The sequence below is a fragment of the Penicillium antarcticum genome (genome assembly GCF_028974205.1).
Source record: "Penicillium antarcticum strain IBT 31339 chromosome Unknown utg000001l_segment0_segment0, whole genome shotgun sequence".
NCBI classification, from domain to species: domain Eukaryota; kingdom Fungi; phylum Ascomycota; class Eurotiomycetes; order Eurotiales; family Aspergillaceae; genus Penicillium; species Penicillium antarcticum.
In genome coordinates this window covers 1,555,507-1,569,610 of record NW_026695299.1, presented here as the reverse complement: position 1 = coordinate 1,569,610, position 14,104 = coordinate 1,555,507, and the positions used below count along the sequence as shown (strand labels likewise).

At 50.3% G+C, this 14,104-nt stretch overlaps 6 protein-coding genes across 6 annotated transcripts; 2 read left to right on the top strand and 4 right to left on the bottom strand.

The window, feature by feature from the left end:
* Positions 1-1,051: 1,051 nt before the first annotated feature.
* On the top strand, positions 1,052-1,609 carry N7508_000588 (uncharacterized protein; the record flags this gene model as incomplete). Its single annotated transcript, XM_058458673.1, has 2 exons — positions 1,052-1,357; positions 1,487-1,609. 2 exons carry the CDS (start codon positions 1,052-1,054, stop codon positions 1,607-1,609), a joined length of 429 nt encoding a protein of 142 aa, XP_058324895.1.
* A 238-nt stretch (positions 1,610-1,847) lies between these two features.
* Positions 1,848-3,375, bottom strand: N7508_000587 (uncharacterized protein; the record flags this gene model as incomplete). Its single annotated transcript, XM_058458672.1, has 6 exons — positions 1,848-2,310; positions 2,364-2,462; positions 2,519-2,636; positions 2,684-2,789; positions 2,860-2,894; positions 2,967-3,375. The coding sequence occupies 6 exons, from the start codon at positions 3,373-3,375 to the stop codon at positions 1,848-1,850; spliced, it is 1,230 nt and encodes a 409-aa protein (XP_058324894.1).
* Positions 3,376-4,538: 1,163 nt separating this feature from the next.
* On the top strand, positions 4,539-5,831 carry N7508_000586 (tyrosinase family protein; the record flags this gene model as incomplete). Its single annotated transcript, XM_058458671.1, has 2 exons — positions 4,539-5,041; positions 5,102-5,831. 2 exons carry the CDS (start codon positions 4,539-4,541, stop codon positions 5,829-5,831), a joined length of 1,233 nt encoding a protein of 410 aa, XP_058324893.1.
* Positions 5,832-6,349: 518 nt separating this feature from the next.
* Positions 6,350-7,850, bottom strand: N7508_000585 (uncharacterized protein; the record flags this gene model as incomplete). The annotated part of the gene is made up of 4 exons (XM_058458670.1): positions 6,350-6,586; positions 6,764-7,066; positions 7,141-7,568; positions 7,748-7,850. 4 exons carry the CDS (start codon positions 7,848-7,850, stop codon positions 6,350-6,352), a joined length of 1,071 nt encoding a protein of 356 aa, XP_058324892.1.
* A 1,226-nt stretch (positions 7,851-9,076) lies between these two features.
* N7508_000584 (metallophosphoesterase family protein) lies at positions 9,077-10,501 on the bottom strand (the record flags this gene model as incomplete). The annotated part of the gene is made up of 4 exons (XM_058458669.1): positions 9,077-9,419; positions 9,477-9,757; positions 9,825-10,282; positions 10,375-10,501. 4 exons carry the CDS (start codon positions 10,499-10,501, stop codon positions 9,077-9,079), a joined length of 1,209 nt encoding a protein of 402 aa, XP_058324891.1.
* Positions 10,502-11,637: 1,136 nt separating this feature from the next.
* On the bottom strand, positions 11,638-14,077 carry N7508_000583 (5-methyltetrahydropteroyltriglutamate--homocysteine S-methyltransferase; the record flags this gene model as incomplete). The annotated part of the gene is made up of 3 exons (XM_058458668.1): positions 11,638-13,611; positions 13,683-14,004; positions 14,067-14,077. 3 exons carry the CDS (start codon positions 14,075-14,077, stop codon positions 11,638-11,640), a joined length of 2,307 nt encoding a protein of 768 aa, XP_058324890.1.
* Positions 14,078-14,104: the final 27 nt, after the last annotated feature.

Here is a 14,104-nt window from a genome sequence, read left to right as displayed (position 1 = left end):
TGTTCTCGTTGCCTTGATTGTTTGTCTTGTCGGGGTTCAGCTTTTCGGTGGAATGAACATCATATTCTCCGCCCCAAGAAAAGGCCCGAGGACCGTAAACTATATCCTAAGCGATATAGTTCACGGGAGCTCGGTCCGCATATAGACCCTTTCACTAAATTCTCGAAAATGGCTAATACAAGCTGAATGCCTGTTGACTGAGATGTGCCACCGGCTATTGAGCCATACAAAACGTCAAAAGCCACAGCCAACGCTACCTGGAACTAGGCTCTTGCTGGTTGCATAAGACACCATATGTATCTCAGCCGGCGGTGGTGTGACCTGACATTGCGCTCATCGGCTATTGATAAAAGCCACACTACTCTCTAGTCTAGTAATCGCTATACTCTGCTAAGGATGTGAGCGACTGGGGAACTTGCGGGGAATGGTGATGGACTCCGCAGATAATTCAGGTCAACATAACTAATATCCGTTGTGTAAAATAGAACAGATTAATTCGGGGGAATGAAAACCGAGGGAAATGCTAGCTCCTAGCCTTCATTGTTTCGATCATGTGGTGATGATAATATAATTCAATTCTCCATTGTCAATGATGGAGAAACGTAGTTTCAAGACTTTTATCCCTAAATATATCCCACCGTTACTATCTAGTAACAAAAGTACTTGCAATTCAGCAGATAAAATGTGATGTAGCTGATGATAGGTTCGACTGTTGCAGCTCATCTTTACTCAAATATATTTTCATGTTTTGCATATCAACTAAACCTCTTATAATCAATCAACCGAGTGGGCCTAGGAACTTTGCACGCCATACATGGCACAGGAATCTGTCTTGTCTCCTGCTTTTATCATACTAGACACATTCTGAGAGAAGGTGCGAGCTGGATTGTTCCCATGTCGTTGTTGATATCAAAGTAAACATTGTATCGTTGCCTTCAGCGCTACGCATCTCTCCTCTACAGCCCAACAACTTCCACATCTTCTGCAATGTCTCTCAACCCTGCCATCTGTTCCACATTCCTCACACATCACGGCTCTCGCACACGTCAGGATGGCTATCGACATCCTCGTCTTGATGACTGGTGCAGGGGTCATCTCTTGCCACGAGATTGCCCCCGGCACAACAAACACGGCCTTTATCGCACTGTACCAGCTCCCAGAGCCTCTCTCATCAAACTTCTTCATCATTCAGCAGCCTGGAGTACTGGATCATGTCTTGAAAGACACCACTCCATCCGTGCAGAAGATATCCAACGGAATGCGAGAACTGCGCCTGGACACTCTCCATCCTCTCTCGAACACCCAACTGACTCTCGCGGAGAAGCTTGGTGCTATTGATGGACCCACCACGACGCAGGTAGTTGTGCTGAGCTGTTGCAATAGCCTTATGATGTGCCGTCTTTCAATTAGCTGACCGCAATACATGGCGAATACCATTTCATTGATGTGATGGCCGCTGGGGATGGATCGGAAAGCCTTTCTCTAGTCTTCGATAAATTCTGTCAAGGCTGATGAAACATTCAAGTGCTTCGTTCGAGGCTGTGCCGAAAAGAAGAAAGCGTGGCTGGAGGCAAGCCTTGCCAACGCTCGCACTTCCCGAAGTGAATAAATGCAAAATCGAGACCCACTCCTCTACGAATACGCAATCATTTTGATAGACATAGAAAGGCGGACTGGCATTATTCAGGGAGAATGAATGTGCTTTGGAGAAAGCAAAGTGATGAGGATATAGTGTGTATTAATTGATCTATGTTTCATGCGCAGTTCACATGGGTGGTGCTGGTGATCACATATTCGGACCCAAGAGGTCTCCCTAACCCAAGAATCACTCCAAACAACGGAAAAGTTCAAACCCGATCATCCGCTTCAACTCCTCTCAATCCCTTTAGTGACTTCATCCTGCCTAGCCTGGTTGGACTCGGAGCCGGCGGTAATGTCGGCGAATTCTGCTGCGAATGTGACACCATAACCTCCGTTGTGCAGACAATGCCATCGCCCAAAATGCGCTCCTCGCTGGAATTGCTGCCCTTGCGCGCAGGATAGGTCACTGAAGTATCGGCTGAGGCAACATTTGATCTCGGGATCTTCATCTCGTCGTCATGTTCGATAACACTGAGATTGCCAGTGACATGGCCGTGGGAGTGTAGTGGTTCGCCACGAGACTTAGACATAGATCGTAGTTTGTATTGCTTGCTGCCGTAGTATTCGCGTGTCGTTTTTGATCGGGATCCGTAGGTGCCGAGGACGCGCTTGAAGAGTGGTTTGAGTGTCGGGAGGCTGCCTGCGATTATACCCGTGTTGCACTCCGTGCTGGAATGTGTTAGTCTTGTATTCGAGGTGAAGGAGGTGTCCGAGGAACGTACACAACCCAGATTGTAAGGTTCGTATAATCCCAGAGGAAATCTCCGGTTCGGCCGTAGTTTGGTAGGATGGAGATCTTGACGAAAGCGGCGGCGCAGGCACTGGATATCATTGCATCAATAATTATCCTTGTCGAGCAAGAGTGTTTCTGACTCACAAAATTCCCAACCCCAAAATACAAACGAGAGAAGCCTTGACTCGGCGGTTGACTTGAAGATGGCGCAGCATAAAGATTGGCAAAAATGCGAAAATAAGATCAGTTAGAATGTTTAATGCTAATTGTATTAGTGACTGTAGACTGGTTTGCCAGATGATGTCTCACCCGTGTTTGTATAGCTCAGCTCCAGAAGTTGTCTAGGAGAGAAGCACTCGGAGACCACGTTTTTGTCCCAATTTGTTCGGATGTCCTTGCATTCAAACATGAGAGTCTGCGAGGCTCACTATTAGCTTGTTTTCGACATCGATAGTAATACTAGCACACAGGAATGAGATACTGACCAAGAAACAGATAGTTGTATAGAGCGTCATGAGGACTGCGGAATAGATCGGGTTTGTTAGTATAGGATTTGATAAACGAAAGAAGATTGAGATCCCCAGATACATACTGATCACCACCCATATAAAGATCTTGTATCCTTTTTGGGGCGCAAACCGAAGCAAAAACAATCCAATGGATACCTTGACCAAGCCAATGGCCCACAGGTAAATTCCCTGAGTCGCAAAGTTCAAATGCATCGCTAGGGATGCTGTATGTTCCACATAGACCGTATGTCTACCTGCGCCGTATTTAACCTCCGGTACAATGATCGCAAATCCACATAAGGATAGGAGCATAGTCAAGCCCATGGTATAGTCGTCCCAGCCGACATTGCGAATAATGAAAATTCGCACGTAGAATCGCGCCAGCACGAGGATTAATGCCACAAATGTTGTAATTCCCGTAGCTAGAAGAATACGCCATCCTTCATTGACATCTGGTAGGCCAGCGCCTGCCAAATTTGATGTATCTGACATGGCTGTCGCGGGGGTGTTATCGAGGGGGCATGTGGAGGATGGAGAGATTATGTCGACCAGGGTAGACGCGAAGGACTTCCGGCTTATGCAGGTGCATCATAACTATGAATAAAGTGCCTTCGCTTCAAGGTTTGCTTGGCTTTGTGGCAGGCAAATAGTGAGTTTCGGGTTCGTCCACATTTCCGTCTTGGGGCCGTTTCTTTCCCCTTCATATCCACTCGTTCAAGCACATCTTACAACCGAAAGCACAATTGCAACCGAAGCAATATGGATAGATTGTTCGAACAGACTCGGCTTTTGGTCTTTGGTCAAAAGCCACAAAGGCGGCGGACCACAATATCTTAGTGCCGAGACGTATTGTAGAAGAAGCGCTATACTGGATTGATGCATTTACCCCTGTACCCTGGGTGCTCTAGAAATTTCTTTTACACAACATGGATGTACTTTGTACAGCGAAGCTCTTGGCAGTAGACCCAAGACCAATGAAATGTCTCAGATCCATCGGCACTGGCTGCACTGGGAGACTCTCGGGCCTCGGATCTCGTGTCTGCGGGCACCAGACCCATGCAGTTCATCTATTCTGTTGTCCACTAGGGCACCGGAATGTGTTCCCTGATTGCATCTCGCTTCTTGCTCTGCCAAGGCCGCTAAGCACAAAGGACCACGAGGTGGCGGTGAGATTCTCCGTGGCGTGCAGGGTTGCTTCAGACGTGATACACAACACTCCTGGACATGATTGAATGCGATAGATCGTCAGGGCTCAAAGGGCCGATCCGATGTGGTTCTCGGGAGGCATCAGATCGACAAGTTCCAAGTGGACTGCGCCTTGGGCAAGTCTCTCCCGCCCAACATCGTGTTCGGTGGAGCTTCAGCCGAGCGGGACGTTCTCCGAAGCCCTGAGTGGCCCCAAGGGGGCTGCAAGTGACCCGAAGTGACCCTGACTGGCCGTTAGCTCAAGTCAATGGCCAATTCGCGAAGTCCAGTCCAGAGATTGTCCGGGAAAATGGCACTTCATTACCGTGCATTAGTTTGAACCCCGAAATAGGGGGAAGGGATTGGCAGCCCTTTAAATGATCAATGACCGCCCGAATTCAGCATCAACCGGTCAACAGTTTTTTATCTCTTGGCGCGAGGAACGTGCGGTGTTTCATCTTCACCTCAACATGGTTGCATTCTCCGCTTTTGCTCTGGGGGCTCTGTTCAGCCAGGCGTGGGCTATGCCCGCTGCCTCGAACCCGGTTGAGAGCTCTGCTGCCGCTCCCACAGCTGCTTCTACCTCTCTGCCCGTGGCAGCTGCCCAGCTGGACCAATTGGCTGAGTTTGCGTTCAACACCTCGAGCGCTAGCGTCTCCAGTGACTCGGAGATCGAGAAACGCGGAGGTTGTGGGATCCATAACCTTCGCATTCGTCGCGATTGGAGAACCTTCTCGACAAAGCAGAAGAAGTCCTATATCAACTCCGTGCTTTGTCTCACGAAGATGCCAGCCCGCACCCCCTCCAACGTGGCCGCTGGTGCCAAGTCTCGTTACGATGACTTCGTTGCTACGCACATCAACCAGACTCTCGGAATCCACTACACTGGTACATTCCTGGCGTGGCACCGTTACTTCATCTGGAATTTCGAGGAGGCCCTCCGTAACGAGTGTGGCTACACCGGTGACTACCCGTAAGTTCACTACGCTTCCAATCATACATTCATAACGCCAGTTGCTAACGTTCATCAAAGCTATTGGAACTGGGCCGCTGATGCTCACGACTTGGAGAACTCCCAAGTCTTCGACGGCAGCGACACCTCCATGTCCGGCAATGGTGCCTACACCCCGGCAGCCGGCGACATCCAACTGGCCCTCGGAGCTTACCCCATTGTCCACCTCCCCACTGGAACGGGTGGTGGCTGTGTCACCAGCGGTCCCTTCAAGAACTTCAAGGTCAACATGGGTCCAGCTGCCCTAGTTCTCCCCGGCGGAAATGTCAGCGTTGCAGCAAACCCACTGGACTACAACCCCCGTTGTCTGAACCGTGATCTGACGACCGCCATCGTCCAGAGCTATGCGAACTACACCTCCGTCGTGGATCTCATCCTTCGTCACGACTCCGTCTGGGACTTCGAGATGAACATGCAGGGTGTCCCCGGAAGCGGTTCTATCGGTGTTCACGGTGGTGGTCACTACGCTATGGGTGGTGATCCTGGTCGTGATGTCTACGTTAGCCCCGGTGACCCGGCTTTCTGGCACCACCACGGTATGATTGATCGTACCTGGTGGATCTGGCAGAACTTGGACCGCAAGAATCGTCTCAATGCCATTTCTGGCACTGCTACTTTCTTGAACGCACCTGCGTCGGCAAACACTACCTTGGATACTCTTGTTGACGTTGGCCTTGCTGGTGAAGGCCCGATTGCTATGCGCGATATCATGAGTACCACTTCTGGTCCTTTCTGCTATGTCTACCTTTGAAGGGTGGCAGTGACTTCAAGGATATAGTGGGTGCGTCTCTACAACATTCATGTTTGTGCTGGTTTCCTCGTCGCGTCATACTGCTGTTCTTGCTTGTATATAATAACTGATGGAATAGACAGAGCCACATTAGAAACAAGGCCAAGTGAAACGTAAACTCCCCGATCACAACTTCCGGTTCATCCGGGTATATTATAAAACAGTGGACATAAGTCCTTTCTTATCCCTACGTTCATACGATCTGAATGGCCTACCTGGGGCACGTGGATTACAAACAAGAGATGAAAAAAGAAGTTGAGAAAGAGACGAAATCAGAAAGGCTAATTAAGAGCACAATTGATGCTGCATGAAATAACACATTCCCTTTGAGAATTTTGTGAAGAACTTGTCCAATACTTCATGACACTGGGGAGAGACCCTTGACCCTTGTCCTATGTATATTCTCAGCTACTGCTCCGTACATTCATTTCAACCCATGTACTCTATGAAACAGTTGAATGAAATTTGTACACTAACGGCTAATCCCACGACAATACCGGCTTGATTACTGTCCCTTCCTTGAGCTGTGAGAGGGCATCTTGAAATTCGGGCGCCTGAAGGGTATACATAATTAGAATATGCACTTCGCATTGAGGCGGCTTTTTGACTTCATATTCAAAGTCCGGAAGGATTGAGTCACGAACCTTGAAATACTGGACCAAACGCTCAATAGGAAATCGGCCCTCTCTATACCATTTGATCATTTGTGGAATGCTCTAATGTTCTGTTCAGTATGACGCTTTAGGTGAGTTCACAGGGATTCAAGAAAGGTATCAGACCTCGGATGGGATACAGTCCCCTTCTATACATCCCAAAATTGAACGACCAGACTAAAATGAACGAGTGGTCAACAGGTAGGACTTTCCAAATCTTTCAAATTCTTCGAGACTTACGTTTATGTGCTCTGCAACGTCGATATTCAGCCCATACCCCATGGGTGGGACGCCAATCAGAACCAACTTTCCTAATTTTCGTGTACATCGCAGTGAGTCTTCTATGAGACTGGGTACGCCTGTGGTATCAATCACTACTGATACTCCGCTCGGAACCAAGTCCGAAGCCGATTCTTTCAGTGTATTATAATCCGAGGCGCTCGTGTTGATCGTATGGCTAGCACCGAGAGTTTTGGCCAGTTGCAGCCGGGACTCGATTCTGTCTACCACAATTATGGCCGCACAATTATATATCTTGGCCGTCTGTATATTCATACTGAGTTGAATTATAAATTCTTGTAGCGGATGGAACGAAGACTGGAAACGGACTAACTCACCATAAGTGCTCCCATTCCCACAGCACCCAGACCCAAGATCATCACAGTATCTTTAGGCCCAGCATTTGAGGTGTTACAGATAGCGCCCATGCCAGTTTGAAAGCCACAGCCAAGCGGAGCAAACAGTTTAAGCTCCTCTTGATCACGCAGTATTCCCTTGACGTTGACGATACTTCTTTCGCTCACAACGCTATATCGTGCTAAGCTCGACTGGCCGAAGAAGCGAGAAGCTATCATATCCCCGGTATCTTGAATGCTCATCGATCCCTTGTGGCCAATGTAGTTTTCGGGTGCAAAAGTATCACAGTAGGCAGGATGGGAGTCGAGACATTGTTTGCATGAGCCGCATGAGTGGTATGACAGTAGCACAGGATCGCCCACCATGACAGAGCTAGTATTGGGGCCTACACAGCGGACGATACCAGCCCCTGTTGCCTTGTCAGTAGGTGGAGCAATAGAGCAGAGGGTTGAAATATGGTAGGGGATCTAATGCCTTCATGTCCAACCACCTTCGGGTATGTGATTCCAAAGCTTCCTGGCGGTACTGAGGACAGTATAATATCCGTGTGGCAGATTCCAGTTGCACATATTTCTATGAGAGCTTCACCTTCTCCGGGCATGCCAACATCCACGTCCTCGAGCGACCAGTTCACCTGGTGGGGCTCTGTTGGCTCCCGGGCCACGATTGCCTTTGTGGCGGTCATGGTCATGGTGCGTACGTTCTCCGTATATTATGATTGAGAATGAACACTAGTCGTAGATATAAGACCAAAAAGCTATTGGCGTTCACACCAAGATGTATACAGGTAAGCAAGGTGGGGTAGATCCCCTCTTTCGTTCTGTTACCCTCGGCCCCGCAGCTTAATGTTGTTTGAGGGCATCAAAATGAAACAAATAATGGTGAATCTCATCCAAGAAGCCCATGAATTACAGATCTCATCAACGCTTGCTAAGCTCATCAGACTAAACTCAATGATGCTGGCGATATATCGGGGCATCCTGCCATTGGGGGTTAGTCAAGTGGAGACTATATTCCGTTCTTGATACCCTAAAAATAGCCCTGAGATCCCACAGTAAAATGGCAGCAATGCGTGCTCGAATATTTTGGTTCAGAATGTAATTCTCTCAAAGATACACAGAAAACCCGAAACTCTCAGGATGGCGCAGAATCGCTTGACTGGCACTTGCCTCTGCAATAACATTGCATATCAAATTATTTTGCCCGCATCAGAGTCATTTCCTCAAGTAGGCATTGCCTTTAATGAATTACAAGTCCTATTAGTCTGATGACAACTATGCTAGGTGGTTTTATGTCACTGCATCAATTGCAAACGCTATACCGGCTCAGGCTTTTCCGCCAATATCATCGTTCCTCGATCTACTTTTACATACACCAAGGGGTCACCCAAGGTTTATCTGGATCGCGGCAATAACGGTGGTCAGGTATTCCGCGAGTTCTGTTCTGATTGCGGTACACCGTTTACATCACGATCAGGCGATGAGAAGGAAGTCGCGATCAAATCGGGAACACTCGATGAAGAGCATCGACGGAACTGTGCGAAATTGGCAACTGAAATTTACTGTCATCGCAAGGATAGATGGGTAGATCAAATGGGCAACGGGGAAGTTGAGAGAATCGATGGTAGCATGGGCTAGAGGGAGGATGAAAGAGAGATTGTTGTATGTGCACGAAGTACAGATCCGGGGTATGGATCTAATCGATCTAGCAGTGTCTCTTGGTCGGATATTGGGGCGTCTATCCTCGATCGAGACCTGCTTTTGTATAGGATCACCACAGCCCCTCGTCGTCCCAAGTGGGTCATACAGGCTAGCAAACACCTCAAGCCTAACAGCAAAGTCACCATTCCATTGCACAGCGACTGACACGAAATATAAAAATAAGATATAAAACAAACGGAGCAACCCAACCAAAATTCTACCACCGGAAAAGCTTGGACAGAGGAATAAACATCCAGAAAAGCGAAAGCACCGATCCCTCCGAGTTAACACCCGGCCGCGTCACACCACCATTCGAAACCGCCTGATACGGATCCTGACCATAAGTCGAGTTCAGCGTGACATGCGCAGAGATGGACCCATCCTCCAACCGAATCCAAGTCTCGATTCCTTCCTGGAGACTCTTCTCATTCAGTAGAATTTGTCGGCCGCCGCGGGTTAGGTCGCCGTAGCCTCCGTACCCTGTGTGTCGGCCGTAGCACATGTTCATGCCGTTTCCTGTTAGGTCGTGGTCGATTAGAGTGCCGTCCCATTTGAAACACCTGTTCATTTGTTAGAATTGAGACTGGGGTGGTGGCTGTGATTGGTGGGTTGCATACCAGTCATTTTGATGGTCGTGGCCACTGAACCCGGCAATCAAGCCCTCGGTGTGAAGGAGTGCTTTCATGAACTTGACATCTTGACTATCATAGCTCCAATCGCCTGTTCCCTGCGGATTCACTCGTTCGCCATTGATACCTGGGTTTCGATGCGGGTCAACGTTGTCTTTGCTTTGATATTCCAGCATGGCATGGGCCGGGATATGATAGAAAGCCAGCGATGGGATGACACCCCACTTGTCCTTGATTTTGGACTCCGTATCAGTGAACCAATCCACCACCTGTAAAATCCAATTAGCTAGTTCATCCTTCCACAACGTTCAAGACTCCAATAGCACAAATACATACAGACTCATCAATCCAACTCGGCCTCTTAACAGAAGGCCCTCCAGTTCCCTCAGGCTGATAGTAATGACCACCCTTCGAATCAAAGAACCAAAGAATAAGCACCGGCTTATCGGTGGGCGCCGCACGATGCGAGAAAACAGGCAGGTAGTAATTAGTGATACCAGCCTTCGGACCGAAAACCTTACTCTCCGTAAGACTGTTCGCATGACGCGTCTCAGCCTCGAACATATCTTCCTTGGGATCAAGGTTAACCTCGCTGTCGTGATTGCCGTACGTCGAAGCCCATTTGTATCCCCCGTCTAGAAGCGGGGACACGACTCTATCGACGTATTTCTTGCTGTCGGCTTTTTGGGTCCGCTCGCCGGAGACTAAGTCGCCGTTTAGGACTACGAAGTCGATTTCTTCTTTTGAGAGGATGTATGACATCACTTCTGTTGATTTTTCGTCTTTTTTGTCGTCTATTGGGGCGTAAGTTTGAATTTGACCCCTTTTTCATGGATTTGGTGGTGGAATCATGGGTTCTGGGGTTTGGACTGGGCATGACATGTACCTTCGGCGAAATGTAGGTCTTCGAAGACTGAGATGTGGAAGGTGCCATTCTCTGTGAATCGGAGGGTGCGCTCTGTTGGTGGTCGGATGACTGTCTGGGCGGACAGTCTGTCGAGTCGGGGCGCCATGTCCGGGAGGGAGCTGACGGGAGAGAATTGCAGTATCCTTGATCACTTTAATCTAGTTGGACTTGTAGCGTTGACGTCGGAGGTCAGTGCAAGTTGATGGAGGTCGAGAAGTGGGCTGGGGTTGGCGGGAATGGGGCGCCAAGACGCACATCATCCCTTTTCTTTCCCCGCAGTCCCTGACTGTCTAGGCCTGGGACCTGCAGCCCACGCTTAGACGCCGTGCTTAGGCCTCGCTACGGGCTTCAGCTTCATGAAGTGGCTGATTCTCAAATTTTCGAATACATGATTTACAAGAATTGTGTTCCCTTGGCGTGTATTAAGATAAGAATTGGATATTCGATATCACGTCACTAGTGAGCTATATGTCGTCGCAATAACCTCTGCTCTCACAAAGGCACGTGGGATATTGTTTGGGTACCTTGTGGCATTCCACCAAGGTGTAACTCAAGGTCCTTCCCCTCCTGTATAAGTATACTCCAACCTCCACCCTTCCCCTCAATCACTCGAACTCCACAAGGACAAACACATGGAGCTACATGTAACAGCCTGTGCGACGAAGAACATGGAATGAAACCGAGGACCGGGTACCTACACGGTACGACTGAAAAAGTATTTGAGGGAGTTCCTCGAAATCACGATGCAGGACCACGCTACACCCTGGAGGCATCATCACCTGATGGGCGAGTATTTTCAATTCAGTAACAAGAACATCCACCAAGGAGCACCAATTGACATCTACAACTGCTCAGGTCAAGCACTACAGTCAGTCTACACGGAAGGAAAAAGTATTGTGGAAATGTAATATTGACATCTGATTCTACACGATAATAGAAACAGTCGATCGAGAACGATCAAGCAAGGTTGTACACCTTGCGCATGTGGAAACCACACAATGTTGAAATAGTAAACCCGACATGGCCGTACACCACCAAGGCGACGACAGCCATGTCAGATATAATCGTCAGTCATGTTGAAACTCCAGGCCCGCTTTTGGTATCCTCTAGAAACCCATTGAAACCCATATGTTGAACTTTTGGTATCATCTTCGTAACTCATCATAAAATAAAATGCCCCGATCCAGAGACGACAGGTTGAGAATGTCGCCTCCTATTAAAATGGTAAAGGGTTGAAAGGATCTACTGCGCGTACTTGGCGCGGAAGAACTTGGCGGCGGCGACCATGCCCTCGAGGGCGGCCTTGGTCTCGCGCCACTGGCGGGTCTTCAGACCACAGTCGGGGTTGACCCACAACTGCTGAGGAGTGAGGTACTGCAGCATCTCCTCGAGACGGTCCTTGATCTCCTGCTCGCTGGGGATACGAGGAGAGTGGATGTCGTAGACACCGGGACCGATGTGACGGGGGTAGGCCTGGTCGATAAAGACCTGGAGGAGCTTGGCGTCAGACTTGCTGTTCTCAATGGACAGGACATCGGCATCGAGGGCAGCGATGGCGTGGAAGAAGTCCTGGAACTCAGAGTAACAGAAGTGAGAGTGGATCTGAGTGCCGTCGGTGACACCGGCGGTGGACAGCTTGAAGGAGTCGACAGCCCACTTGAGGTAGGCAACACGCTCGGAGCCAGTGCGGAGGGGAAGACCCTCACGGAGAGCGGGCTCGTCGACCTGGATGACGTGGATACCAGCAGCCTCAAGGTCAACAACCTCATCGCGGAGAGCGAGGGCGAGCTGCTGAGCCTGAACGGACTGGTGGACATCATCACGGGGGAAGGACCAGCGGAGACAGGTGATGGGTCCAGTGAGCATACCCTTCATGGGCTTCTTGGTGATGGAAGCAGCGTACTTGGACTCCTTGACAGTCATAGGGGCGGGACGAGAGATGTCACCGACGATGATGGGGGGACGCACGCAACGAGAGCCGTAAGACTGGACCCAGGCGTGGGTGGTGAAGACGTAACCGGTGAGACGCTCACCGAAGTACTGGACCATGTCGTTGCGCTCAGGCTCACCGTGGACGAGAACATCGAGGTCGAGCTCCTCCTGGATACGGACAACCTCCTCGATCTCCTTCTCAATGAACTTCTCGTACTCAGCGGGGGTGATCTCACCCTTGGTGAACTTGTTACGCTGAATACGGATCTCCTTGGTCTGGGGGAAGGAACCGATGGTGGTGGTGGGGAAGAGAGGAAGCTTGAGGGTCTTGCCCTGCTCGGCGTGGCGAGTGGGGAAGGGAGACTGGCGGTTGTGCATCTCGGGGGTGACGGAAGCCTGGCGGGCCTTGACAGCGGGGTCGTTGGTGCGAGCGGAAGAGGCACGGGCCTGGACGGACTTGGCGTTGGCCTCGAGCTCAGCACGGACGGCAGCGGGGCCCTCGGAGACAGCCTTGGCGATCACGACAACCTCAGCGGTCTTCTCAACAGCGAAAGAGAACCAGTCGCGGACCTCAGCATCGAGGGTCTTCTCGCTCTCGAGGGTGTGGGGAACGTGGAGCAGGGAGCTGGAGGTGGCGACGACGACACGCTCCTTGCCGAGCTTCTGGATGGCGTTCTCGACCTTCTCGATGGCAGCCTTGTAGTTGGTCTTCCAGATGTTACGACCATCGACAACACCAGCAGAGAGGACCTGGTTGGGGCCGAGAGCGGCAACAACAGTGTCAAGCTGCTCGGGGTTGCGGACAAGGTCCACGTGGATGGCGTAGAGGCTCTGGAGGTTGGCGAGGACATCAATGTTGTGGACGATATCACCGAAGTAGGTGGTGAGGGTAATACGGGGACCCTTGGCACCGAGGGCACCAATTTTCTCGTAGGCAGGCTTGAAGGCAGCCTTGGACTTCTCAGCAAGGTCGAAGACGAGGACAGGCTCATCAATCTGGACATCCTCGGCACCGGCGGCCTTGAGCTTCTCGAGGAGCTCAACGTAGAGGGGAACGAGCTTGTCAAGGAGGGAGATGGGGTCAACGCTCTGGCCACGGTCGGCCTTGGCGAGAGTCAGGAAAGAGACGGGACCGAGGATGACGGGACGGGTGGTGATGCCAGCGGCCTTGGCCTCAAGGAATTCAGCAACAGGCTTAGGCTCGGCAGCGAGCTTGAAGACCTGGTTGTCCTGGAGGGCAGGCTTGACGTAGTGGTAGTTGCTGTCGAACCACTTGACCATCTCCTATTGGGATGTTAACATCTGATTCACCAAGAAAACAAATAAACATAAAGTGGAATATAGAGGACACGTACGAGAGCGGGGACATCGACACCCTCCTTCTGGAGACCACGACCCATAGCGAAGTACTCATCGAGAGGGTGGAGGTTGTACTTGGTGTAACGCTCGGGGATGGTTCCGAAGAGCTGGTGGTGGTCGAGAATCTGATCGTAGAAGGCGAAGTCGTTGCTGGGGATGACATCGACACCGGCATCCTTCTGAATCTGCCAGTGAGCAAGACGGAGACGCTTGCCCTCGGAGATCAGCTCATCACGAGAGATCTTGTCACCCCAGTAAGCCTCAGTAGCCTTCTTGAGGTCACGGAGCTTTCCCATACGGGGGAAACCCAGAACAGATCTAGGGTCCGGTCAGTATGGAGCATGGAGCAATGGAGAGAGGATAGAGAGGATAGAACATACGATTGAACCATCTTGATGGATGTGTGTGTGTAAGGGGG